At 46.2% G+C, this 24,934-nt stretch overlaps 6 protein-coding genes across 6 annotated transcripts; 4 read left to right on the forward strand and 2 right to left on the reverse strand.

Annotated features, from left to right (window-relative positions):
- Positions 1 to 304: 304 nt before the first annotated feature.
- On the forward strand, positions 305 to 1,337 carry LOC117144937 (enhancer of split mdelta protein). The gene has a single exon (XM_033310389.1). The coding sequence runs from the start codon at positions 422 to 424 to the stop codon at positions 941 to 943; it is 522 nt and encodes a 173-aa protein (XP_033166280.1). The 5' UTR covers positions 305 to 421; the 3' UTR covers positions 944 to 1,337.
- A 1,234-nt stretch (positions 1,338 to 2,571) lies between these two features.
- Positions 2,572 to 3,458, forward strand: LOC117144936 (enhancer of split mgamma protein). The gene has a single exon (XM_033310388.1). The coding sequence runs from the start codon at positions 2,642 to 2,644 to the stop codon at positions 3,257 to 3,259; it is 618 nt and encodes a 205-aa protein (XP_033166279.1). The 5' UTR covers positions 2,572 to 2,641; the 3' UTR covers positions 3,260 to 3,458.
- A 4,262-nt stretch (positions 3,459 to 7,720) lies between these two features.
- LOC117144396 (enhancer of split mbeta protein) lies at positions 7,721 to 8,706 on the reverse strand. The gene has a single exon (XM_033309532.1). It carries the CDS (start codon positions 8,568 to 8,570, stop codon positions 7,983 to 7,985), a length of 588 nt encoding a protein of 195 aa, XP_033165423.1. The 5' UTR covers positions 8,571 to 8,706; the 3' UTR covers positions 7,721 to 7,982.
- A 4,949-nt stretch (positions 8,707 to 13,655) lies between these two features.
- Positions 13,656 to 14,347, forward strand: LOC117144397 (enhancer of split malpha protein). Its single transcript, XM_033309533.1, has one exon. It carries the CDS (start codon positions 13,734 to 13,736, stop codon positions 14,154 to 14,156), a length of 423 nt encoding a protein of 140 aa, XP_033165424.1. The 5' UTR covers positions 13,656 to 13,733; the 3' UTR covers positions 14,157 to 14,347.
- A 3,399-nt stretch (positions 14,348 to 17,746) lies between these two features.
- Positions 17,747 to 18,453, forward strand: LOC117144039 (enhancer of split M1 protein). Its single transcript, XM_033309007.1, has 2 exons — positions 17,747 to 18,024; positions 18,087 to 18,453. Exons 1-2 carry the CDS (start codon positions 17,814 to 17,816, stop codon positions 18,344 to 18,346), a joined length of 471 nt encoding a protein of 156 aa, XP_033164898.1. The 5' UTR covers positions 17,747 to 17,813; the 3' UTR covers positions 18,347 to 18,453.
- A 1,052-nt stretch (positions 18,454 to 19,505) lies between these two features.
- On the reverse strand, positions 19,506 to 20,460 carry LOC117145024 (enhancer of split M2 protein). Its single transcript, XM_033310525.1, has one exon. The coding sequence runs from the start codon at positions 20,342 to 20,344 to the stop codon at positions 19,703 to 19,705; it is 642 nt and encodes a 213-aa protein (XP_033166416.1). The 5' UTR covers positions 20,345 to 20,460; the 3' UTR covers positions 19,506 to 19,702.
- Between the last annotated feature and the right edge of the window lie 4,474 nt (positions 20,461 to 24,934).

Below are 24,934 nucleotides of genomic sequence, written 5' to 3' on the forward strand. Positions count from 1 at the left end.
ATCCTTCAAAACTTGTATATTTGAAAAGTATTTTTTAAAGTATAGATCTTTCTGCAACATATAAATTGTTTTCAGTGCAAGAAGAGAGCCTCAGCGGCTTCCGCCCGATCCAATTTTTTTGATGTTGCACACGTGCAGCGCCGAGGGAATCTTGCCACAAGCAGAGAGTGACCCGATTGATGCTTCGTGGTGATCGTCGGCGTGTAGGAGCGTTGTGATCGCAGTGCGTGGTGGCAGTTAGGGGAGGATTTCGATTTCGCAAGTGTACGGCACCAGCAGCTACAAAAAGGATCAGCTTACCTTGCGGCAAGATCATTTCTCAAGTGACTACCGTGCAGTGCGGAGCGGCAGCAGCGACATCGCAACATCGCAACTTTATTTACAAACAAGCACAAGACCAAATCAAAACCCATTATACACAATGGCCGTTCAGGGTCAGAGATTTATGACCAAGACTCAGCATTACCGCAAGGTGACCAAACCCCTCCTGGAGCGCAAAAGACGCGCCCGGATGAACCTGTATCTGGACGAACTTAAGGATCTCATCGTGGACACCATGGATGCACAGGGCGAGCAGGTCAGCAAGCTGGAGAAAGCGGACATCCTAGAGCTCACCGTCAACTATCTGAAGGCGCAACAGCAGCAGCGAGTGGCCAATCCTCAATCCCCACCACCCGACCAGGTTAACCTGGACAAATTTCGGGCCGGATACACCCAGGCTGCCTACGAGGTCTCACATATATTCTCTACGGTTCCCGGCTTGGATCTCAAATTCGGCACCCACCTGATGAAGCAATTGGGTCACCAGCTCAAGGACATGAAGCAGGAAGAAGAAATCATCGATATGGCCGAAGAACCAGTTAATCTAGCCGACCAAAAACGTTCAAAATCTCCGCGAGAAGAGGATATCCATCATGGCGAAGAAGTCTGGCGTCCCTGGTGAAGGGCATTCCATATATACGCAACCAATTAACATTGATAGCTTTACTACTCAGTTTCATTAAGAAACAATCCAAGTTTTCCAAGGTCTAGTGTAAACATTTGCCTCAGAATAGTATTTAGTTGGTAGTTGATTTGATATGATGTGATGTTCCTGTGATAGTTCTTAAGTTCGTATTTTGTATTTGATCTCCCATAGGCTTACTGATTCATGTATTTAATTCATTGTAATTTATTTCATCAACTTGCAAGAGCTTCCCCACCGAGCTTCCACTTAGTCTCATTAAGAACACATTTTTGTGTATGCTTTAAAATTATATTTGATTTTTGATTTAAACCATTAAGTATAAGCCATGAACATTTGAATAATAAAACGATCGTAAACTGAAATTTTAAAAGCTTTATATTATTTTGACGACGAACAAAAGAGGGTGCTATAATTTTCCTACTTATTGGGTGGATTCTTATTATCCAAGGGTACAGCACATTTCCGAAATTCATTTCATATTTTCAAATACTATTTTTTTATATTCAATCTTCTTATTTTCAATCTCTGGAAGAAATATAATGCGCTTGATTTATGAATATTTTATTGAAATCTTTTGCGTAATTTGAAATATATAGAAAATATATATTATCCTTGCAATTTTAATACCAAATACAGTTATACTCTGCACTTGAATTCAAGTCAATTGAACTCCCCACTCCGTTTACAAATCCCTGTAATGCACCACCCATTCAACCATCCATCCATTACAAAGGTCCTGGAACGCGAGCAACTTACAGCCGAAAGTGTGTCCACAGCGAGCCACACGCGAGCAGCGCTCCAGGATCAGCATCGCTGGCCCCTTTTACATGTCGGATGGAGGGAGAGGCAGAGGTCCTGCCAGGTCGGGGGGATCGGGAAGTCGAACACACATTAAGCACACTCGACGCACACGAGCAATGTTCCCACAGGATCATAACAGCCGACCAACAAGTGCAGGATGCCTCTGTCCTTGTCCCTTCCTCTGCCACCAAACACGAACCCGATCCAATTTGGAATGCCAACGGTAAACAGGAAGTCGTCGAGGAATCGCAACGCCTCGTCCTTATCCTTATCCCCATCCCCCGGCGGAGGTCCCCGCTATCGTGGGAACCCCAGAGGACCCCGATGAGATGGCATAATGCAGGCAGTTCATTATCCTTATGCCCCTCACCCTGCCCTGCCATAGTCAAATCATAACACACAAATCTAGAAACGGCAGCTGTTCGCTCTGCAAATTCCCATGCCCATGGCCATGGCCATGCTCGGCTGCTTTTTGCGGCCAGGTGAGCGAGTCGATGTGAGAAACCGAGTAGGAAAGTGTTTCCCACGATCCTGGCAGCGATCCTGCTCCCTGGCCCGTTTGATAAGGGTGCCGGAGCCAACAATAAGAAATCGCCCGAACAATAAGGAGCGGTCTCAAGAAGCGGAAGGGTCGATGCCGAGCAACCCTCATGCCAGCACACGAAGCGTGTCCCCGTCCCTTTTGCTCCTCGAATGCCAGCACACACGACGACGACGACGATCCCTTTGGCCCATTTTGGGGGTTGTTTCTGGCCAGCTATATAAGGCCGATCACCGAAGGTCTAGCAACACACAACGTCTTCGACTGTCAGAGCAGCAAGAGCTCAAAGAACTCAGCTTACACCAAAACTACAAGAAGAACAAAAACACAAAATGTCGTCGCTACAAATGTCCGAGATGTCCAAGACCTATCAGTACCGCAAGGTGATGAAGCCCATGCTGGAGAGGAAGCGTCGTGCCAGAATCAACAAGTGCCTGGACGAGCTAAAGGATCTTATGGTTGCCACCTTGGAGTCCGAGGGCGAGCACGTCACCCGCTTGGAGAAAGCCGATATCCTGGAACTTACCGTTACCCACTTGCAAAAGATGAAGCAGCAGCGTCAGCACAAGCGTGCTTCCGGCGATGAGAGCTTGACTCCGGCAGAGGGCTTCCGTTCCGGCTACATCCATGCCGTCAATGAGGTCTCCCGTTCACTCTCCCAGCTGCCCGGCATGAATGTCAACCTAGGCACTCAGCTAATGACCCACCTGGGACAGCGCCTCAATCAGATCCAGCCAGCAGAAAAGGAAGTTTTGCCGGTGACCGCTCCACTCTCCGTGCACATCGCCAATCGGGATGCCTACTCCGTGCCCATTTCGCCAATCTCCAGCTACGCCGGCAGTCCCAACTCCAATACCAGTTCGACCAGTCATTCCCTGTTGACCACCATCGATGTGACCAAGATGGAGGACGACAGCGAGGACGAGGAGAACGTCTGGCGTCCCTGGTAGAGAGGATTACTTCACACCACTACTACAAAAGAACGAAGGAGAGATAATAGAAAGTAAAAGTCTTCCGAGTCACTGGATTTCCCCCAGTCGACTCCCACCTAGTTATAAGTAAACACCATACACACACAAAGCTTTAGATGAGGACGCGCAGTTCATGTGATAACTAAATACATAATAAATTATATAGCTAAAATTGAAAGATCACGACTTTTTCTGCCACTATCCAGCGACTCACATGCAAATCGCTGAGACACTACCATGTCCAAACATTTCCCAATTGTCTGCGGTCTAGAACGGAAACGCTAGAAACGCAATAGCACCTCTCTCTGTTCCCTGTAACTATTCGATCGCCCCACGGATGCACATTCACGATCGTCGGACAAAAGAAAGCGAAAACAATGCCAAGGCCGAAACAAGAAGAATTAGGCAGAAGAACGAGAAAAGAAAGAAGCAGTCCAAAGCCGGGGCTACCGATGGGACATAGTCTATATGCCAGTTGGTTGCAACTCCAACACGTGTGCGGACAATAAGCGAAGGTAACAGAAAATATTAGAGTCTTATCTTTGAGCGTATCTAATCGAGTTACGACAATGTCGCTCAGACTTAGATGAAAACAAATGGGCATAGAACCGGCAAGGAACCCGAAAAAACCAAAAAAGGGATCGAGTCATCATTCATCCCGCATCCATCCTGATTTCGCTTTGTTCTCCTCGATTTTTTGTTGCCGTGATTCTCCCTGGCCACTCGGCTAGAAAATCGTGTGCACAATGGTCAAGGTAAGCTATGGGCACATAATTGCTTCGGATCAGGTAAATGAGTGCCTTGCCCTAGGGCAACTTTAAGATGGAGGAGCTCCAGCCGGGGACAGGATATCGGTTTTTTTGTTGTTTCTTTTTTATGGGCTCTGCTCCGAGCCTTTTTTGATTTTTTCTTGGGTTTTTGTTTCGTATTTTATTTTTTTGATTTGGCTGACCCAGCATCATTTGGTTATCTGTGTGCCAAGACCAGTAGCCGATCCACAGACGCCTCTGTCTTAAAAATCGACGCAGGGCAGATCAAGGGAATAGTCTACGAGATCGGTATCAGGATTGGCTTGGGACTAGTCCGGGCTGGCAGGGTGTAATAAATTTGAAAAAGAACTAAATTTATAGAGATTTTTCAGCTGATTAAAATTCTGTTAACTTGCTAAAGCCGAAAGTAGATTATCTTTGAGAAGATCTTCTTCACAACAGCCGTAAGTGTTTATACTTAATTTTACATTTCCGTCCTTTTGTTTTCTTGGGTGCCAGCAATTATTTATGGAAATTAATAAGATTTATAGCTTAGGGTTACTAGTAAAGAATTAAAAAAAAACGTTTATAATTTCTTAAATTGTTTAAATCCTTCCGAGATATCCTTTGTAGATAATGGGCTAGAAGTATATGTGTTACACTTGCAAATTCTGTGTAATCTTAAGCCCTATAATGTACTGAACAATGTTTGAATGTCACCCTAAGATAACATAAAGTGTAATAAAGGACACACTTTAAGAGCCATGCGAAATTATAGCTCACTTTCGATCCTAGGCCATTCCTGGATGATCCGATCAAGGCGACACAACTATGGACTCGACAATATGAGGACCAACACCAATCCAAACCAAACGAAGCAAGCCCAGTTGTCATACCATACAATGGGCAATAAGAAAAAGTCGGTTATAGGGACATGCGGAGGAATCGCACCCAAAATGCCAAAAGGAAATGCTGGCACAAAAGATACTTAATCTTATAGGTAAACCCGATGAATGATGAACGAATGGCGGCGACGTAACCGTACCCCCGATACAGCAATCCGGCAATCCGGCGATCGAGCTCGAACGCAAGCCCAAGTCATTAAAAACTACAATACACAAACAGCATACGAATCACTCGAAGACCGAGGCCCAAAGAAAGGGTCTTACTTTTTAGGTAGGGGAAGGGACTGAAGACCGAAGACCGGGGACCGTGGCCAGAAAAAAAAACGAAATATCAGAAGCGAAGATCGTGAGAAAATGGTTTGGAACGTGGTTCTCACACGATCGACACACCTGCCCTTTTCGTGTGTGTGTGTGTCTGGCTGGGCCACCACTCAATGTGTGTGTGTACTTTTACGAATTCAAGATACAAGACCACTTACGGGCAAGATCACGACCGACTCGAGCGGCGGCTATATGGCTATGGATCGACATGAAAGAGAAAAGCAGCGTGCGGTAAGTGTGTCTCAGTCGCAGAGTCAGCTCAGCTTCAGCTTCGACTTTTGTGCATTGGCCAACATTGTAATGACTGTGGACACACGATCGTTAAGAGCGCGCCGTGTGATCTGTGAGGGAAAAGGGGTACGAGGTGTTCCGGGGGGTACAACTATGGGTTCGGGCTCGGCGCATGCGTCGCTGTTTTGTTGAACGAACTCAATTTAGTTGGTTTATGACCAAAAAGCGAGAGCGAGCGGGATGCACGAGGAGATCGGTTATGGTGATCGGAGTGGGAGATGCTCGTTGGGGAGTATGGGAGTTGGGGAGTTGAGCAGTTGGTCGTCGGAGCATTGGAGCGCTGGAGAGGCACCCAACCACACTTATATGGTGTGCTATTGACTCTGTAATATCTTTAATATGGGATGTTGTTACACTACATTGGCACACGCTCTTGCTGCCACTGGACAAGCTGCCCACAGGTTGTGTTTGTATGGGATCGTATGGGAATGGGCTTGGGTATGGGTATGGGAATGGGAATGGGAATGGGAGTGGATGAAGATCGAGGCACGAGTGCCGACTCCATCCCAGTCCCATGCTCCAGCCTCCATGCACAGCCCATTGCCAGGCCGGTTTGCCGCCGCCTCTCCTTTATTAAGTGGTGGTCTTGCGCTTACTTTAATATGGCTGCATTAAACCTTAGCGGCGTGCGGAGTATTATGACTGAAGTAGGTGGCCGGACCCGCGGTGCCTGCGATTGGGGGTCCACCGACACACAGAGGTCACGTGATGGATGACGTGTGGGCTCTACTGTACCTCCTGTCACAAGATACGAAATGGGTTGGGTGAGGTACGAAACACGGAAAGGGATCATGAAGTGCTTAACTTAAAATTAGTAATTGCAACCTTTGGTGAAATCTTCAAAATGTGTTGCATTCGTTAAAAATACTAATTAGCAAGCTACATACCATACATACACAGTGTAGAATTTACGAAATATTCTATTTATGAGCAAAGCAATTTTGAGTCATCATTGGGTTTTGTTCCTGATTTCATCAGGTATTAGATAGATATGGAAATGATACCCACTCTGAAGTCAGCAAACCTCACATTTAATAACCTCTTATGAATGACGCACGTTTCGGCAAAAATGAAAACCAAAGTGCCGACCAGCTGAATGGGAACCCCTCTAGATCAGTTTCGCCAACGTAGCCATCCAATTAGCCCCCGGCAGTGGCCACTATTGCGGCACCTAGTCAATCTTGGAGTGAACTGATCGCCTTTCAACTGGTCCATCGCAAAATAGATCACCCATTTTCAGCGGACTACCGTTGAGCCCTATAAATAGCCGTTTTGTAGCCCAAAAAAAAAAATAAATAAATAAGCGGAGAAGCGCTAACTTGGCCGTCTCGATGCCAAAGTTACGTGACTAATCACATTTTCTGAAGATTAACAGCAATCAGCGACGGCTTGAACGGTCCCAGACTCGAGACGACCTGGTAAGTAGTCATCATCATAGTTGTCCGCCAGACAAAGGCGCTGAATCCGAGGTTCCGTAATCGAACCGCACTCCGATACATATACCCCATACCACTACCCCTATCCCTGCCCCTATCCATACCCATACAGTGTTGGAGTTTTAAGACTTAAGTGCCGAGACGGTCGCGGTCGCGGGCTTAATTTGCAATGTCTGACCGCCGGTCCGTCCGCGCATGTGCCAAGCGGTCAAGCGCAGTTAAAGCTGTCAAAGCCTGAACAAAAAAAAAAACTAGTAAGTAAAAAAAGAGCAAAATCTGAAAAAAAGCGAAACACAATGACCACAATGCGGAGCCATTGACAGCGGAGCCGCGGTTCTCACACTCGGCGGGCCTCATAATAAATGACGTTTCCTAGAACTGACTTTTTGCTTTATTTTATTATTTAATTGCGACAGCGCCGGCGCAAAACTTCCCGCAGATATATGTACGTATGTATGTTGTATGCCCCCTGAAAGCCCCGCATACCCTAGCAATCCGAATTCTCGGGGCATAATGAGGCCAAGCCGCAGAGACCAGACGATAGTCCGAGTGTGGGAAAATATTCAGCGACTTCCGGCTGTGGGCTCTGCGATTCGGTTCACCACGGAGTTTATCTCCAATTCGTTTCTTGTTTTAAGGGGTTTCTTTTTTTAGTTGGTTTAGTTTGCGGTTGGACGCCCACTAAATGTCTGGGAAGTCTGAGTAATCAGCTCTATGGGAAATAAGTAAATGCAGAGGTTCTTGAGTTGGAATTTCATTTATTTTCATTTCTTTATGACTTTAAGAAGTGAGCAGCAGGCATCTCTATAGCCGGAATTTGAGGCTCTGCTAGAGATCGGTGGCTCTGCTGGGCTGCTGGGAAAGCTAATCCTGGGCAGCAAGTGATGGTTTCCAAGGAGTTTGGTGCGGTATCAAGTCCAGCACCCCTTTGGGGCAACAAATTTGTAGAAGCCTTCCGCTTGAAGGCGATTCAGGTGAACATCATCCGGAGTCCAGTTGTTCACCAGGGACGCCACATGGGGCCAGAGGTGGAGCTGGCCTCGCTGGGCGCCGGGCTGCAGGCTCCGCTCTCCAAGCTGCCGCATTCCGAGGGAGGTGGAGTGACCATAGCCTGATCCTCGACTGGAGCTTGAAGAGGCACTCCGATGGGCAGCGAGGGAACCACCACTTGCAGGTAGTTGAGACGATGGCCAAGGTGACTCATCAGCTGAGTGCCGAGATCCACACTCACTCCAGGAACAGCGGCCAAGGTTTTGGACACTTCATTGGCAGCATGAACGTAGCCCGCACGGAAACTCTCGGCGATGCTAAGCTTGGGATCGGCACTCGGAGACACTCCACCGGAGACGCTGGACAGACGCAGCTGCTTCTGGGCACGCAGCTTCTTCATGTGCTCCACGGTCAGCTCCAGGATGTCGGCCTTCTCCAGACGGGTGATGTGCTCGCCCTCCTGGGTCAGGCACTCCACCATGATGTCCTTGAGCTCGTCCAGGCACTTGTTGATCCTGGCACGGCGCTTACGCTCCAGCATGGGCTTCATCACCTTGCGGTACTGATAGGTCTTGGACATCTCCATTTCCAGAACCATTTTGTTGTAGTTGGGTTTTGTTTTTTGTTGAGGGTAAAGTAAACTCGCGTAATCCACAGTCGCAACGTTCCACTAGATTCAGACTCGGAGACTCTGTGTGCACGCAACGAAGTCGAAGCTTTGAATGAGTCGGCTGGCTCTGGGATCGGCTTTATATAGCCTCTGCCGCCCTGGGAACTGGCCAGTGAGTGCGAGCGGGACACTCATTTTGCCTCGTGCGCGGCCTGCTGCTGTTGCCAGCGGTGGTTTCAGATGGCTTGGTGGTGCTTGGTTGTGGTAGTGGTGGTGGTGGCTTCTGTTTTTTTGTATACTTTTGCCTGTATATGTGAGGGCAATAAAATGACTTGAGCGGGCTGCGCCTTCTCGCTCTCTCTCCCTCCCTCCTTATGTATGTGCTGTGATTGTTATACCGTGGGAAACTGTTTCGCAGCCGATTTCCACGACGACGACGATGACGACGGCTGGCCTGACTTCTTCTGATTGTGCATGCTTGGGGTCTTGTACGATCCCTCGTCCCTCGTCTTTCCGTCCACCGTCTCTCTTGAGCGGACAGGCGGACGGACGGATGGATGGACGGGCCGCCTTTAAGAGGTCTGTGCGACTTGGGATCCCAGATACGATGCGAGGCGAGCACATGCCTTCCATCCATAACAAGATGTTTGCATTTCAATTCATTTGTATGGTCGACTATGGTCGGGGTCCGGTCTTTTGGGCTTCAATTCGGTGCGGTTGGGTTCGGTTCGGATCGGTCTCAAGTCTTGCCATGTGCCTTCACCCTTTTGCAGTAGCTTATGGCACGCTGATAATTGTGGAATCGTCATCGGTCCAACCCGAGACGGGCCAGTGTTTCTGTTTCTTGCTTTTTTGTTAGCGCTTTATGGATCATTGATTGGATCGTGGTAGTCGTGGGTTTCGTGGGACGAGCATTACGCTTTTCGTTTACATGATTATTCTTGATTGTCGGTTGGGGATCGTTTGGGGATCAGCTGGGGATCGGTTGGGGGTTTTGGGTTCGCTTTGGGGATCTTGGGTCGTCGCTCGCTTCTATTTGTAGACAATTACCATAGCGACTTCGGGCTGGGAACCGATCGAAGTCGACGTGTGCGCGAAAGTCGGTTACAATCGTAATGGTTGTTGCCAGCACACGCTATAAATGTTATGGCTCGTGGGCTATACGCGATATATGTATGTATGAATGTACATATTTAGCACATTCGGTATTTATTTTTAGCGCTATATCGTCGTGATTCATCAGCTTGAGATGCTAGATCTCCATCCGCCGGCATCTGACACATCTCGGATCCTAAGCTCGGCTTTCTCAACATTTAATTAGAAGTGCCGGTGACGATGACGCTCGCTGGCGTTCATTGAAAATGACACGAGCCCGGCTCATTGGCACACAAATAAGGAATAACAAAAGCCCCGAGACGGCAGCTACTCACTCACTGTGTGTATATAAATTCAAACTCAAATAAGACAAATTAAGATTGCCCCTCGACGCATTCGAAATGAGCTACAGTTAGCCGAAACAAAGCAGCAACGGCGATAAGCGGGCCAATACACAAACGGCTAACAACTTATCTAACCGAAACGTTTTGTCCGCTGGACCGGGACACTTAAACTGTTGATGTCAAAAAGCTGAATGCTCCGGAAATTGCTAATTGGATTTTATGGGTCGGCAGTGTGTCAAACTGTTCGACGGAGGGTGGTGCTTGCACTTTTGGGGTGAGTTGGTCGCATAATATTTGCAACAACCAATTAAGAAGTAATTCCTATTGGATTTTTAAAGAAACGTTGCTATAAAAAATATGGAATAAATATTCCGTAAATTTTGAGATTTTTAAAACCAAGATAGCTATAGTTAGAAGTATAATAGGAGATAACACGATAAATTATAAAAATCACAAATTAATGGATAGGATATTTCAGAAATATTTTTTAATAACAACAAAGACTACAATGTAAGACTTATAGTTTTATATAATCCATTCATGCAACTAGCTTAGGTTTAAACTGAAATGGTATAGGGGCTCCAATTGCAATTCAAATAATTAAAGATATCGGAAGTCCAATTTCCTTTAAACGCCACTGAATGACTTTCTAGCTTAACCACATTGTTGTGAATCACTGTCGTAACTCGAATCATTAATACCAATTGCAGCAATTAGAGGAAACCCAGTGGACGAGCACGTGCCCCTAATAGAAGAATTCATCGAGTGTGCCCTTATAGCTTGAAATGCAGAAACCCAATCTGCTGCCCATTCCGAAAATATAATTTGGAATAATAAGGTAGTTACGCTAGCATTTCACAAATTTCATCAGATTCTGCAATTCTCGTTGGGGTGTAGCGCATATGGTCAAGTCGTTTAAGACCAACTGGCCTTTATACACCCAATCATCCAAAGATACAGCTACACATACAAAAACATATATCGCGAAGACCTCATTTCTCTCGGTTTATTATTTCTCTTGCTTGCTTTTTTGTTAAACAATTTTTGTGCTTTATTTTTTTTTTGTCGATGGCATACGCACGCGCGAATTTCAGTGCCCCCGCGGAGTTGAGCGATCGCCCGAGGGGGCGGAGCGGTAAGGGGCGGGGCACGAGAGCGTGCAAAAGTTGGAGATGGAGACCAGAGACCCAGAGCAACAACACCAAGCAGTGTGTGTATGGCCATAGCGTGTTGTTGAATTAATTTATATCCAACAGTGCGCTTTCAACTTTATTGCGCCGCGAAAAGCAGCCAGCCAAGTCAGCAGTCGTCGGTGGGGCTGCCCCGCGTAAGCCCCACTTGAGAGCCCCCCGCAAACCCACAGATACACCACAGCTCACAGATACAACGCACACCAAGGCAACGCCAGACCGTGGGAAACAAACTCGTGCCAGTCGTTTCATTGCTGTCAAATAATATCTTGATGGGGATCAACTTGAAAAGATTGGTTGGGGCTTGGGCCCGAGCTCAGTCCGCCGCTCCGGGTCTCCGTGTCCGTCCCGTTGGCCCTCATTCGCTGGTTGCCGCTGTTTAGGATGCGGTCGACGCTTTTGTGTTTTTTTTTTCTCTTCTTTTTATTCAGCTTTTCTCATTTTTTTCGTATTTTTCAGATCTCTTTTTTAATGCTTTACACATTTGTTCGTCATAGCCGCGTGTTAAGTATGTGTGTCCATGGCTCTGCACTCTAAAAAAAGGGTTATGGGTTGGCACTTCAGATCATTCGCGGCAATCCGTAACCATCAAGTACATAATAAACTACTTTTAGTAAGTTTCTTATACTATAATTTCTATTGTTGGTCTGCGATAAGTTCTTATTCAGGGCAACTCAATCTTGCACTTCAATTAAGTGATTTCTTTGGCTTTTTATTAGAATATTTCTCACAGTGCACGATGATGGCATTGGCATCTCTAGTGGTGTATGTAAAGATCCAAAAAGCCACAAACCAGTTTGCCATCCGCCAAAGCCAGTGGACTCTGCTCTGTGGCTGCTGGGATGCCGACACATACTCCGCTTGGAGATCACATAAAAGACCCGGCACACCTCCTACTGCAGCCTCAGACCCCCTCGTGGATCCCCCTGCCCCTCCCTAACCACCGCCTTGTGAATGGCTCCTCCGCCTGCTTTTATGCACTGTTTGTTGTGTATACACGGTCGGGCACTTGGCACGTTGCCCATTATCTCTCGGCGACTCAAACCCAAACTGGATGTGAAGCTGAGGCTGTGGCTTTTATTTTTTGTAAAGATTTCGAGTGCATATATCATATTACCACCACCAGCAGGCAGAGATGCATCATCATTCCAGGGCTCCGCCAAGTGTAAGCTGTCAATGGCCCCTTGACAGGGGGCTCCCAGATAGTGGATAGGATCCCCCCAAAAGACTCCCACTTTACAACTTGGATCTTGAGTCTCATTTCATTGGATTTTTCACATAAACAGCTACTCAACTATTCCTGGCAGGGGGTGCAATCTGTGCGATCCATTAGTGGCACTGATAAAAAGCGAACCATTAAACAGGATCCCCTAACCAAACAACAAGTCATTAAAACGTATCTCTAAGTACGCGTTCGTATCTCGCCCTCAGCTCGCTTTGCACACACTTTCTCCCTGCGCCTTATCGGGTAATCCCTCTCCCTTGAAACAATATTGAAGAAACCCTCCCTATCGCTCCACACGTTCAGCACACTTGGGCCGCAAGAAAGGGAATTAATTAAAATATCTATAAGATTCCCAGCTCACCCCTGGGGAGTGTTTCCAAATTGAAGACAAGTGGCAAGTCCGTATTTTATTGGTGGTGGTTTCGGTGGTGCTAGTGAATAGTGGTAAATGGATTCATCGAGCCCTGTGGGAAAGTTGGAAATCAAAACACCATAACAAGTGATTCGAGATGCCTATACAAATAGAAGATCCAACCCCAAGATCCCTTATGCCCTTTCATATGCACGAAACCAGAGCCAGGACGAAGCAATGTGTGGGAATGCGTGGGAATGGTCCTGGGGATTCGAAACTCAGAAACGGTCCCCTATCCCTGCCTTTATGTTGATTGCCCATTAGGAATACAATTTGCAACTCCTTTTCCATGATGTGATCCCCTTGTTGATCCTGGGCTTCCTTCGGTGTCGTGAGAAATTTTACCAAGGAACACCTGCCCCGTATCGGTGTGTCCTGGATTGCCAGTGTGTTGGTGATTTTTTTCATGTCCTCTGGGGATTTCACGCAGCACTTGAATACGTTTCCGAAAATTTTGAGGCCAGCGAAAAATTGTTTCCCACACTCGTCGGACAGTTGCAGTTTTTGTAGGGGTTTGTTTCCTTTGCCGATGCACTCTTCTCTCGCCTCATCCCGTCTCGTCTTTACCTGCTCCTGGAACTTCCCCCGACTCCTGGAGAGCGTCGTATTTCAGGTTCTCCGCCCCGATTATCTCGGCTCTTTGAGGGCGAGGGCCTGCGTACTCCGTTTCTGTCTCTGTTTGTATTCCCCTCCCTGTCTGCGGTGCGTGTCGCTGGCAGGGGTCCGTTCTCGCCCTCTCTGTCGCTCGAGCGCACAGGAAATGCACTTCGAGCCGGGCCGTCTATAAAAGCCGTCCGTTTGCCGGTTGGGAAATCATTCTGACATCGTCAGCCTTTCAAGCAACACGCACTCTAAACAAAACTACCCACATAACTTCAACCAAAAATGTGCCAACAAGTCGTTGTCGTCGCCACCACCAACAACAAGATGAAGACCAGCTACAGCATCAAGCAGGTCCTGAAGACGCTCTTCAAGAAGCAACAGAAGCAGCAGCAGAAGCCTCAGGGCTCTCTGGAATCGCTAGAATCCGTCGACAATCTGCGCAACGCCCAGGTTGAGGAGGCCTACTACGCCGAGATCGATGAGAACGCCGCCAACGAGAAGCTGGCCCAATTGGCCCACTCTCAGGAGTTCGAGATTGTCGAGGAGCAGGAGAACGAGGAGGAGGAGGACGTCTATGTCCCAGTTCGCTTCGCTCGCACCACCGCCGGCACCTTCTTCTGGACCACCAACCTTCAGCCAGTCGCCAGCGTTGAGCCCGCCATGTGCTACTCCATGCAGTTCCAGGATCGTTGGGCTCAGGCTTAAGAACCCACTGCCTCACCCTTCGATCTTCAAGCTTTAAGAACTCTACAAACATTGTGATAGCACCAGCGGCTTTAACTCCCCAACAATCTCGGCGATCCAGCGCTTCCATTAGTTATTAAGATATTGTGATAGAACAAAAAGAGCTTTAAAACACACGTACAAAATACAAAACAAGAAATATCAAAATCAAATTCATTCATCTTATAATTGGGCTGGGGTTTTGGGTTACACCCCACAAGGAAGGAAACACTTTATTTATCTTCACTGAGATTGTTATGATTCGCTTGGCATTCCACATGAATGAATCGCTTGTTGTCCTAGCATAAATATTGTTACCGAAGTCAACGTGCCAGATAAGAACCACTGCTGGCAGAGATACTTCGAGTTATTTCCAGAGAATGATAAAACAAGAGAAAACACTCGAATTACTTGCTTATGAATTCGGGGTAGTTTACTCAGTAAGAGTTGATTATTAAATAGACAATGGGTGTTGGCTGTATCTGTTTATTGTTTACTAATATGAGCTGGGTAATAAAAAGTAAACAATCAAGGGGATGAGTAAAAATTGTTATGAATGAGTATCATTACCAGTATTCTAAGTAATTTTATTGAAATTTGTTTATTATGTTTTTCTTTAAGCGTAGGGTAGGTTATTTGATCGGGACAAGCTGTCCAGGAATCTCTATCCAATTCCAGATCTTTCAGAATCTTAGAAGGAATGCTATAATTAACTTCTTCGCAATTAAAATGCCCCCCTAACTGGGTCATTGAAGAAAAGTGCGACTCCAGCACAACATCCTGCAAGAAACCAGCCCACGCTCCACAAGATAGTCAATTCCTCGGATAGCTCTGTCCCAAAATGGACAACCTTGTGGCCAGCCTTGTCTTGTGGCCATTGTGGCCAGAAGGTGTGATGTGCTCGCACTTCGGCGAGATGGCCGCAAGCCAAGTTGGCCAAGAGCCAAGTGTTATGGCTATCACCTTGGCTAAGGCCACCATCGCCACCTGTGTGCGTCCAAATATGGATGTCGTGCGCATAACTTCACGGCAGCTCCTGGCGAACGGGCTGGTTGGTTGTCGCTTGTCGTACAACTTATTTATGAGTCGGCGAGGGAGTGGAGAAAGGCCGGCAGGCGGGGAAAACCCCAAGAACCCGGTGAAAGATCCCAGAACCGAGAGGCAAACACCAAAAACCACAATTAAAATGCAACATGTAGACGTCAACACCTCAAGACATCGAATCACATGCCAAGGCGTCTCGAGGCGGACGTTGAAATTGGGCATAAAAACAGTTGCCGCAAAAGATAATCGGTTTGGCTAGGGAATCCACAATCCGACGCAGGTCCCTCACACGATGCCCACTCTTTCACACACTCTGTCCGTCCTGCTCTATCAATCTCAAACGCATTTCTCCTACACTAAAAATGCAAATTGATGTCGACAGCACGGGAGGAGCAAGCGAAGGAGTTGGATAAAATCAAATAAGAGACCAACATGAATAACCAGAAAGATCGGGAACAAATCGAAAGTATCCGAGACTTTAAATACCCTTCCTAAACTGGAATTTAATCCTTCCAGCTGTATGTAGCTTTGATACTATGATAAATACTTTGATACTTTGATAAAGTTGCAAGGATATACACGTTTTCATAAATTTAATTAAATAGTACATTCTAATCATTTAAACATATTTCATAATTAAATTTTTATAATATGGTATTTGTAAAAATCTTAAATACTTATTACTTATATTGATGCTAAAACACGAATGCCCATTCAAATGTGAGGAATTTCTGGTAGCGCCGTGACGTAAATTAAGTAGCAATATAAGTTTTTGTTAAATTGCCTTTGACAACACATAATTAATTTCGTATGCAAAGCGAGGCTTGTCTGCACGAAAGAATTGAAAATTGGAAGAAAGAACCCATCATGGAATGCCGTTGATAATGCTGATGACACTGTTCATGCCGATGGGCGATGATAGCGATGAGTCCGGGGGACGAAACGCCGATGGCTATCTAGATGGGCCGTGGCTCATTTGCATACCTGTGCACCGAGTCAACCTGATCCTGTGCCGAGCTGACTTGGCCGTGCTTCTTTATGTTTGGCTTCGGATCTGGGATTGTAAATGGGAGTGAGAATGGGAATGGGAATGGGTTGTGGCTCGTAGTCTTCGGCGATGGGTTTAATGGACGCGTGTGTACCCAATTCTCGATGACCAGCGGAGCGGCCTTCGCGTGCGTGACGAGCATTCGCTTAGCGGTCATTGATTGGCCAGGCCTGTTGGTTTTGGCCAGGTCTATGGAGGGCGCCGTCAGCAACAAGTGTGTGAACACCATTAAACGGTGATTAGGCCCGGCCACCACGCTCCCTTGGCCACCACCGGGGATTGGGATTCCCCCCTTCCCATCTCGTCTTCTGTGCGGCGCGACGAGAGGCCTCAATTACCATTATGCCCCATGGAGATCGCCAGTTTCGATGAACTGTGCAACCATGTGGGCGGTCAGAATGTTGTAACCGAATTAGACCGAAATGTGTGGAAAGAAACAAGATCATTTGTCACAACTATTGGAAGTGAAGGGAATGGGGGATTTTTTTGGGACTTGGGTCTTGATAGCTATTTTATAATGAGCGGAAAATAATTATTTAATGTTTGAAATGAAATTTTTAGAACGTTGAGATAACATAATCAAAACCCCACAATGTGAACAATCAAAACATCCGATAGAATGATGAAAAAAGCACCACGCAGTTCCTAAAAAACATAAGTCATCTAGGCGAAAGAAAAACATTACCTCAACTTGAGCATCTCTGTAAACAATGATATCACACGCATAGCAATAAGAGCAACATAGACAAATTTCTTCCCCGATATTATCAATATTTTCAGACAGAATCGTCGATATCTGTAATAAACAAGATAGTAACGAGAATATTGATGATGCTGTTATGAAAATAGATTTCTCTCAGACAGCAGAGCCCACGTTTAGATACCCTTACTTAGATAAAAACTAAACTTTTGTATCTAGCATCGTAGCATAGTTGGAAACCATGACGAACAACTCAAAGGACATGCCCTCAGGACGACCCTTCGAAATCGACATATGGTTGGGCCAGCCGCAGCCGCAGAAAAAGTTCTCCCACTCCTCCAGAGAGTTTGGAGGTCCACTTTTGTTATCCAGATTGCGGAAAGTCCGCTCAAACGGAATGGGCTCCATCGGATGATCAAACAGCAGGAGGAGATCCTTCTTGCAGAACATACCAGCTAACTTTAAATTATAAGTGTAAAAGATCCCTATGCTCCAACAGAAATGCATTCCGTTCTCACATATAAGCAAAAATCTAACAAACATGTAATCATAATAAGTATACCCTCTCTAAGGGTATAAACCCAGTTACTCATCGAAACAGTGCCAGTACATTGTAGAACTTCGTAGACCGTATAAACGAGTTTTTGTTTTGGTCTGCTGATAAGAAGCCGCTCTTATCAGCACTCTATAACTGATATACTATCTACTAGTAGCTAGAGAGAGTCATAAAAATATATAAAAATCAATGAAACTTCAGACAGTCATACCAATTGAAATCAATAGCTTCTACAGAGAGAACGCATTCGTCGGTAAAAATCCAAAAACGAAAGTAAAAAACATCTTCAAAATGATGAGCCAAACTTTGACCCTTTGCTGCCTTGGATTGGTGGCATGTGTATACGGAAATACAGTGTCCACAAACGATACCGCCTGTCCAACTTTTTGCCCCAGTATCTACAAGCCAGTATGCGGAACTGATGGCCAGAACTTCAAGGAGTTCGCCAGCACCTGCAACCTATTGTCCCACAACTGTCGCCGCGAAAGGAACAGCGTGCAGGGTGAGTAAACTATAAATGAAATAGTAAAGGTTCCTATCTCTAAAATCTATATGATTCCATAGCCTATGCTGCCACCGATGCCGCCTGGTGCAGCTCCGAGTTCGTCGAGAATCTGCACGAGAAGTTGGGCAACTTCAAGCTGGAGGTCAAGGAATGCTTCAAGCCCTGCTCTATGATCTACCAGCCGGTGTGCATTACCAATGGAAAGTATCGTGCCGAGTTGGCCAACTCCTGCCTGCTGGAGAACTTTAACTGCGCCCTGCAGGTCTCCGGCGCCCAACCCGCTGAGCTCTTCCGTCTTTTGCGCGAAGAGAAATGCTAGACGGGATCGGTCGTAAAGACAGAACAATGAGGAGGACCATCTTTTGTTCGTCAAAGTCATCCTTTTGTCTTCGACGAAAATACAACCCTACGAATTTATGAGACATGCGTAAACGACTTGTTAATTGGGGTGAAGAAAGTGAAAAGGATTTCAGTTGCTACAATTCGATATGGTCAGCATTGCAAATTTTTAATTAGGAAAATGTTTAGAAATTTCAAAAATAGTTGCAGACAAATTATTCCATTTGTTCAGCATAGCTATTTATTCTTTGTGGATCTTATAACTGTTTATCTTTCGTTTATCGCAATTTTCTTGTTTCCTAAAACATTGTGCTATAGCTTTACCTCAAATTTCGCGCTTGTGGCTTCAAGTTTCCTGCCCCAAAACTGTTTTATATCCGTTTTTGCAACGTGTCTTGTGGTTCAGCTGATAAATATTGGATCCAACTTCCCTAAATGGGGCAAGCTTATCAGTTCCCCTGATAGCTTTTTGTTATTATTGCCCAATCGTGGTTAGCTCCATAGTATGCACCAACTTTTATCGATGATTTTTTATTGAGATATAGCCACGAAAAAAAATCCTCCTTCCACTGAATAGATTAATCTTACAGGTCCCATTGACTAAAGTGCCTAACTGGGGACATTAACACAGGATATTGTCTGCAATCAACCTTAATTCTCTTACATATAGTCTGGGAGCATCGATGTGACAGTCACCGCAAGATGATACCAGTTTGCACATCTACCACTCCTTTCATCTCCTTTGATCGGTTTACCAACCCGTCTGGGCAGCCCGCTCATCTGTCAGGGCTCATTAGGTTCCACTCATAACACTGCTTCCGTTATCCTTTGCTCTGATCTTCGTTCTTCCGTTATGCCAGTACTTCGAGAGATCGGGTTCTCCTTTCCGATCCCCAAGAATGATAAAGCAGAATAGGTGCCATTATCAATTTTTTATGTCTGCTACCTCAAGATGATGGATCAATATAGTTTGAATTGCTTCTCAAGGTGATGATAAACCAAACGAAGTTCCAGGCTGTTAATTGCATTAACAACGAATCCTACTCAGAGCCCTAATAACCATAAAACCCTAAAACACACTGGTTTTTATTATCAGGCTCCTTGCTCCTCGCAAGCCCAATCAATAATAAAACATATCCTTTTCTTGTTCTTTTCATCTGTATTGTACAAAATGATTGTTTATGTTATATTTTACATGCAAATTAGTATCACATTAACAACGTAAATATTGCGCAGGGATATAAATAAATGAAATTACAATAATTAGGGGGGTACGACCCCCATGAGAATGAGATCTATTCAGTGATGGGATGAGGTGATTGTGGGTGGAGTACAACTAGCATAGCGTTCCGGGCAGCTGACTGAAGCTCTGGCAGAGCAAGGCGTGCAGGAGATCATCGTCCACTCGATCCTGAGTGTTGGCCCAGAAGAAGGTGCCATTGTCCGTGCTGATGTACTGGAGGGGCAACTGCAGATCCCAGAGATTACTGGGCAACTGTGTTGCACTGCTGCTGTTCATGTTGCTGCTGCTGCTGTTGATGTTGCTGCTGTGATGTCGGTGCTGGCAGTTGCGTCCGTGCTGGCAGTTGCCGCAGCTCTGGGCGCTGACCTTGTCCACATGCACGCTGCTAATCAATGTGGGTGTGTTGGGCGGCTGGGTGAGGGACTCTTGCTCCTCCTCGGGCAATTGCCTCAGCTCCAGACCGTACTTGTGGATAGAATCCTCTGGCGTTGACTTGGTGTCATCTTCAATGAGCAACTCCAGCTGCTGTTGCTGCTGCTGTGTATTGTTGAGATCCACGTTGTTGGGATGGGCCAAGGTCGCCTGTGCGGTGCGACCCTTGCCACCCACTTTCAGCAGGCGACTCAGCGGCTTCCACACGTTGCGCATGCGCCGTGTTGACTTTGAGTTCGATGCTGTGCCCGCTGTCAGCGTTGAAGTGCTGCTGGTTGTCAGGTTTTTCGTATCCAGATACATGTTGCTGCGGTGCTTTGCGGAGCTTTTACTTGATTCTTGCTGTAATGTTGTTTCGTGGACAGCGAGCGTTGCGTGTGCGCACCTCGCAAGAGCTGGTCGTTTACTGATGCTGCTGCGCCGGCGTCGCTCATATTTATATATGAGGCGAAGTTGCTGCGCTGCCGATGGCCAGTCAAGAGTGAAATCGTACGCCGGCTGATCTCACGAGCGGCTATAACCCAAGCACCGTACGAAATTTGAGTGCACTCTCACACACAGAACACTGAACCACAGCCAGGCCGGGGTGAGAGGTGAGCCCGCTTGAGGAGGCGGGGGAGGAGTTAAGGCCTTTTTATGTGCGCGTATTTCCCAAATAAATTCCAACAGGAATCCACAAGCTCCAGTCTTCTGTGTGTGTACTTTTCCCATGCACGTACAATCGACAAGGGCCGCTTGATGAGTTTTGGCTGCAGGTAGATGAAGACCACGTTTCCGCACAGTGGTTCAGGGGAGCTGGAAAATTGGTATCAAATATAAATAGAACGTTAATTTATATCCTGCTAAAGGATATTTAATGATATTTAATTTACGAAAAAATACATGTTAGAATGAAAACATTATAAGTCTTATTGCAAGTTTTATATTTACATCACATGTATTTATTTTTTGGTAGTACCGTAGTGTATATATATTAATTATCCATAATCCTGTAATTGGCCTGATACCACTGCGCGCATCGCCTGTTCGTCATTTATGCACGACTGACTTTGTTTTCACATTCACACGGTACCCAGAGCCCGGAGCCCAGTAGTACATGGGTTGTTGTCCGGTCTTCAGGCTTCGGGATTTCGGGCGATGTGGTGGGGGGAGGGGTTAGGGCTCGCCACAGAGCCGTCGTCGAAGGGGCCTCGAATAGCACCTGTTCCCTTCTGCGAGCGTGGGACTAAGACGCTGCGCATTTCCGTCCTGGGGAACTGGCAATGGTTAGGGCAAAGGCAAAGGCAAAAGGCGCAGGCGTCGCCGTTGTTCGATGTCGATGTCTTCGAGTGTGGGAAAGGGCTTATAAGAATTTCACTTGGGTTTTCGGCTTTTTTCGGGGCACTATTATTGTTGTTGCTTCTGCTGCTGACGCTGTTATTTCTGTTTCCTTTCGATGTGATTTTTGTTTCGGCTGAGCAGCTGTTATTGCTACTTGTTGGCCTGTTTGTTGTCATTTATAATCAAGGCTCGCAGAGCCCGGCGCTGATAAGTTCATTTTAAAAGGGACTAGTCGCAACGAGGGGATTATGACATGTTGTGGTTCACACGCTCCGAACTGGGAACGGAAAACGGGATGGGAATCGGATGGCATAAGTATGTATGGGTATGCCATGGCTATGGGCATGGCCATCGGTATGGGGGATCTAATGAGGCCGTGACCTCATTCAGGCAGCAAGTCCTTGCCGGATCGCAGGTTCCCACACTGCACAACAATCGGAGTTAGCTGCCATAACTAGTTAGGCCAGCTCAGCTACGAGCTACGAATCGGGTTTTAATTTTCTTTTATATATATTTTGTGCCCGAAACTCGTGCCAATCGCGTGTGCACCGCACGCTTGCGCACCAGAGATCTCTCGACGCGACTTGACTCTGTTGCCTTTGGCCGCTATTAATCTTGGCTGAAACACCACCACCACTTCCCTTACCGCGCCACTTACCCCGCGCACTTTTGCCCCCAATCAGCGTCTAGGCTTTGAACTGCACGTTTGCCAAATTGAAAGCGACTGACTTAGCAACACGGACACCGGCTGAGACTCCGACTCGCGTAGCTCGACTTCCAAGCCAGCTCCGACTCCAACTGCGATTGCGATTGCAGCTCCAACAGAGGCCAGCTTGTGCCTGGGCTTGTGCCTTTCAGCGACGGACGCTGGTAGTCGTTAGGCGATTCATACTCTCTCTTATATGGGTCTTTGGGACATATGAACATAGATTTAGGAAGATATGACTTCCATGATATGCTATGGAACTCCTATTATAACAAAGTATAAATTATCATACTATGTGCATATGTTTACTTTAAATGTTTACTTTTCAGACTAGTAGTTTATCTTATTGGGTGTTTAATATAATTTATTATTTCCCTCTCCAGAGCATTGGCAATTCGCTGCTCGATGACCCGTCAAGACTGTCTTTACCCATCAGCAACTATTTGGCTTTTAAGCTTTTGGTTCACACGACTGGCGATGGCAACAAGTTTTGTGCAGAACTATATATACATCGGCAGACAAACAGACGGGCATATATGACAAGCAATTAGTGTGCATTGAGGTTAGTCGAAAATGGTTTTGCGGTCTCTCTATTTCTGTCCATCGGTGTCTGCGTGATTATTTTGCATATTCGCATTACTCATACGCCACGTGTGCCGGCCGAGTTGAAAGTTGAGGCATCTTGAAAGGCGAACCATCGAAATGCCTTGAGAGTCTTAATTGTTATGGCTCCAGTCAGCAGAAAGGCAAGCCAAGTCAAGCCAAACGGCTAACGGAAGTCATGGCCAGAAGACAAACAAACAGAGCGATTCTGCAGCATCATGGGAAATGCTTAGCCAGGCAAAAAGCACGGCCACAAAAAATAACTCCGAGGCGTCCAACCACAAGTGTCATATTGCTGCGATGGTGATAAAGTCGGCCCAACAGCAGCTGTGAAAAAAAGGGGCATAAAAAACCGGCAACATTTTATACACTCAGTGCTGACCAGTAGCCCTGAGATCAGCGAATTAAAAAAAATATGCGGAGGACGGGCGAAAAACGAATCTTAGAACGACAACCGGATGTTAAAGTTTATTACGAAAGGCGACAAATGCCGAAGGGTTGGTAATCGGACTATGCAAAAACAGTTTTATTTCTTTCATTTTGGAACCCCCAATGCGCCGAGATAGCGAAACTGTTACACTTAATCGATACGCTTGAACGAAAAGTCAACCCACAGCCCCAGCCATCGTAGTGGTTGTGCACTGTGAGAAATGTTTGAAAAAAAGTTAACAGAATATTAAACTGATTACATTTGAATTTGGCTTTGGGTAAAATATCAAAATATATATATTTCGAATTCTTCTGAAATGGGGTTTTCTATTTTTATTGTTAATTAGCTTAGTTGCTGTTATTGAAATGGTTTCGAATCTACTTTAAACTCCCAAATATACCCAATATTTTGTCCACGTGCATTTGTCGCAGTCATCATCATCAGCCAAGCATGCGACATAATTGCGCGAGTTAAGGCTGCCCCTCCGTCCAGCCATCCCTCACCAGTTCGCCCACTGCCCCCCATCGGCGGCTGACAGTCAACCCGCTTGAAATCAACCAGCAGCAACAGCAACAACATTTCAGCAATCCATCGGATCGCATCACAATCCAGCCATCCGTCCAACGTGTGGGAAACACACGACAAATCTGTTTCCCACGGTCTCGTAAAGTAGGCACACCGCACACACACACACACAGAGACACCCATCCCCATCCACTGAGCCATGGGACCCACAATCACATAGGCTACTGCCTCGTAGGCTCCCTCGTGTCTCATTCTCATTGTTGGTGTGAGCGGTACGGAGCAGCGGACTTCGACAGCGAATGGGAGCCGAGCACTGTCATCATTGACAATAAGTATGACATGGATGAGGGGGGATGGAGGGCGGGGTGGAGCGGTCTGAGAGACACGCGCAGTCGCCGAGAATGAGATCCAATCCGAAAGCCGACTGTCGACTGCCGACTGCTCAGTTTCCCTCTGGCCATGCAATCAATTGAAGACGACGCGCGCCAGAGCACCAAAGCTGCAGATACAGATACATTTGTATCTGCGGCGGGGCACGCTCTCGCTCGCTCCCATTGCATGCACCCTGGTTCGAAGTCGAGTAGTTTCGGTTAATAATACTAATATTGGGCTAATAGTAATACTTCCAATAAGCAGATCTTACGAAAATAATTGCAGACAGTTCGTCTATATTTATTGCATTCTTCTTGGAGGTTTCAAAGGATATACAACCATTAACCGCATATAGTTAGTAAATAGTATAAGCTAAAATTTCGTATGTGTTTTATTGATTTTGTGAGTTTTATAAAATGTTTTATAGAATGTATTTCTTTCAGATCTTAATATTTAGCAAATTTTTAAATCGTCCTTTTGGTTAGACAATTTTTGTAGCATACTTTTGCGAGTTTTTAAAAAAATAGCAGTATCATAATATAAAAAAGACTAATTTAACAAAATAGTCTATTGATATTGGAAAATCTAGGCATTATAAGTATGACCAACTATATTTTCGTTGCTTTAATGAATTCTTTCATTCTTATAATTAAATTTAAATTTACAATATCTGCAACATTTGGATGCTCATTAAGAAGGTACTCAGTTCCACAGTGATGGTCCCACTGTACCCCCTGCAGACGGTCCAACCCCCATCATCGATGGCCTACAGTAGCCTCTCTTTGTGCCGCTGCCGAGCGCCGCTACCGATCCGCGACCGAAAAGAGCCGAAGTGGAACTCGATCTTGGGCCCGAGTGCCTGGGAGCGTGTGTGAGTGATCATGCGGGAGCTTTGTGGCCGGGAGAGCCTGATCCCCGCTTGCCGGGAGAGCGTGGC

The sequence above is a fragment of the Drosophila mauritiana genome, chromosome 3R (assembly GCF_004382145.1).
Source record: "Drosophila mauritiana strain mau12 chromosome 3R, ASM438214v1, whole genome shotgun sequence".
Lineage (NCBI taxonomy): Eukaryota > Metazoa > Arthropoda > Insecta > Diptera > Drosophilidae > Drosophila > Drosophila mauritiana.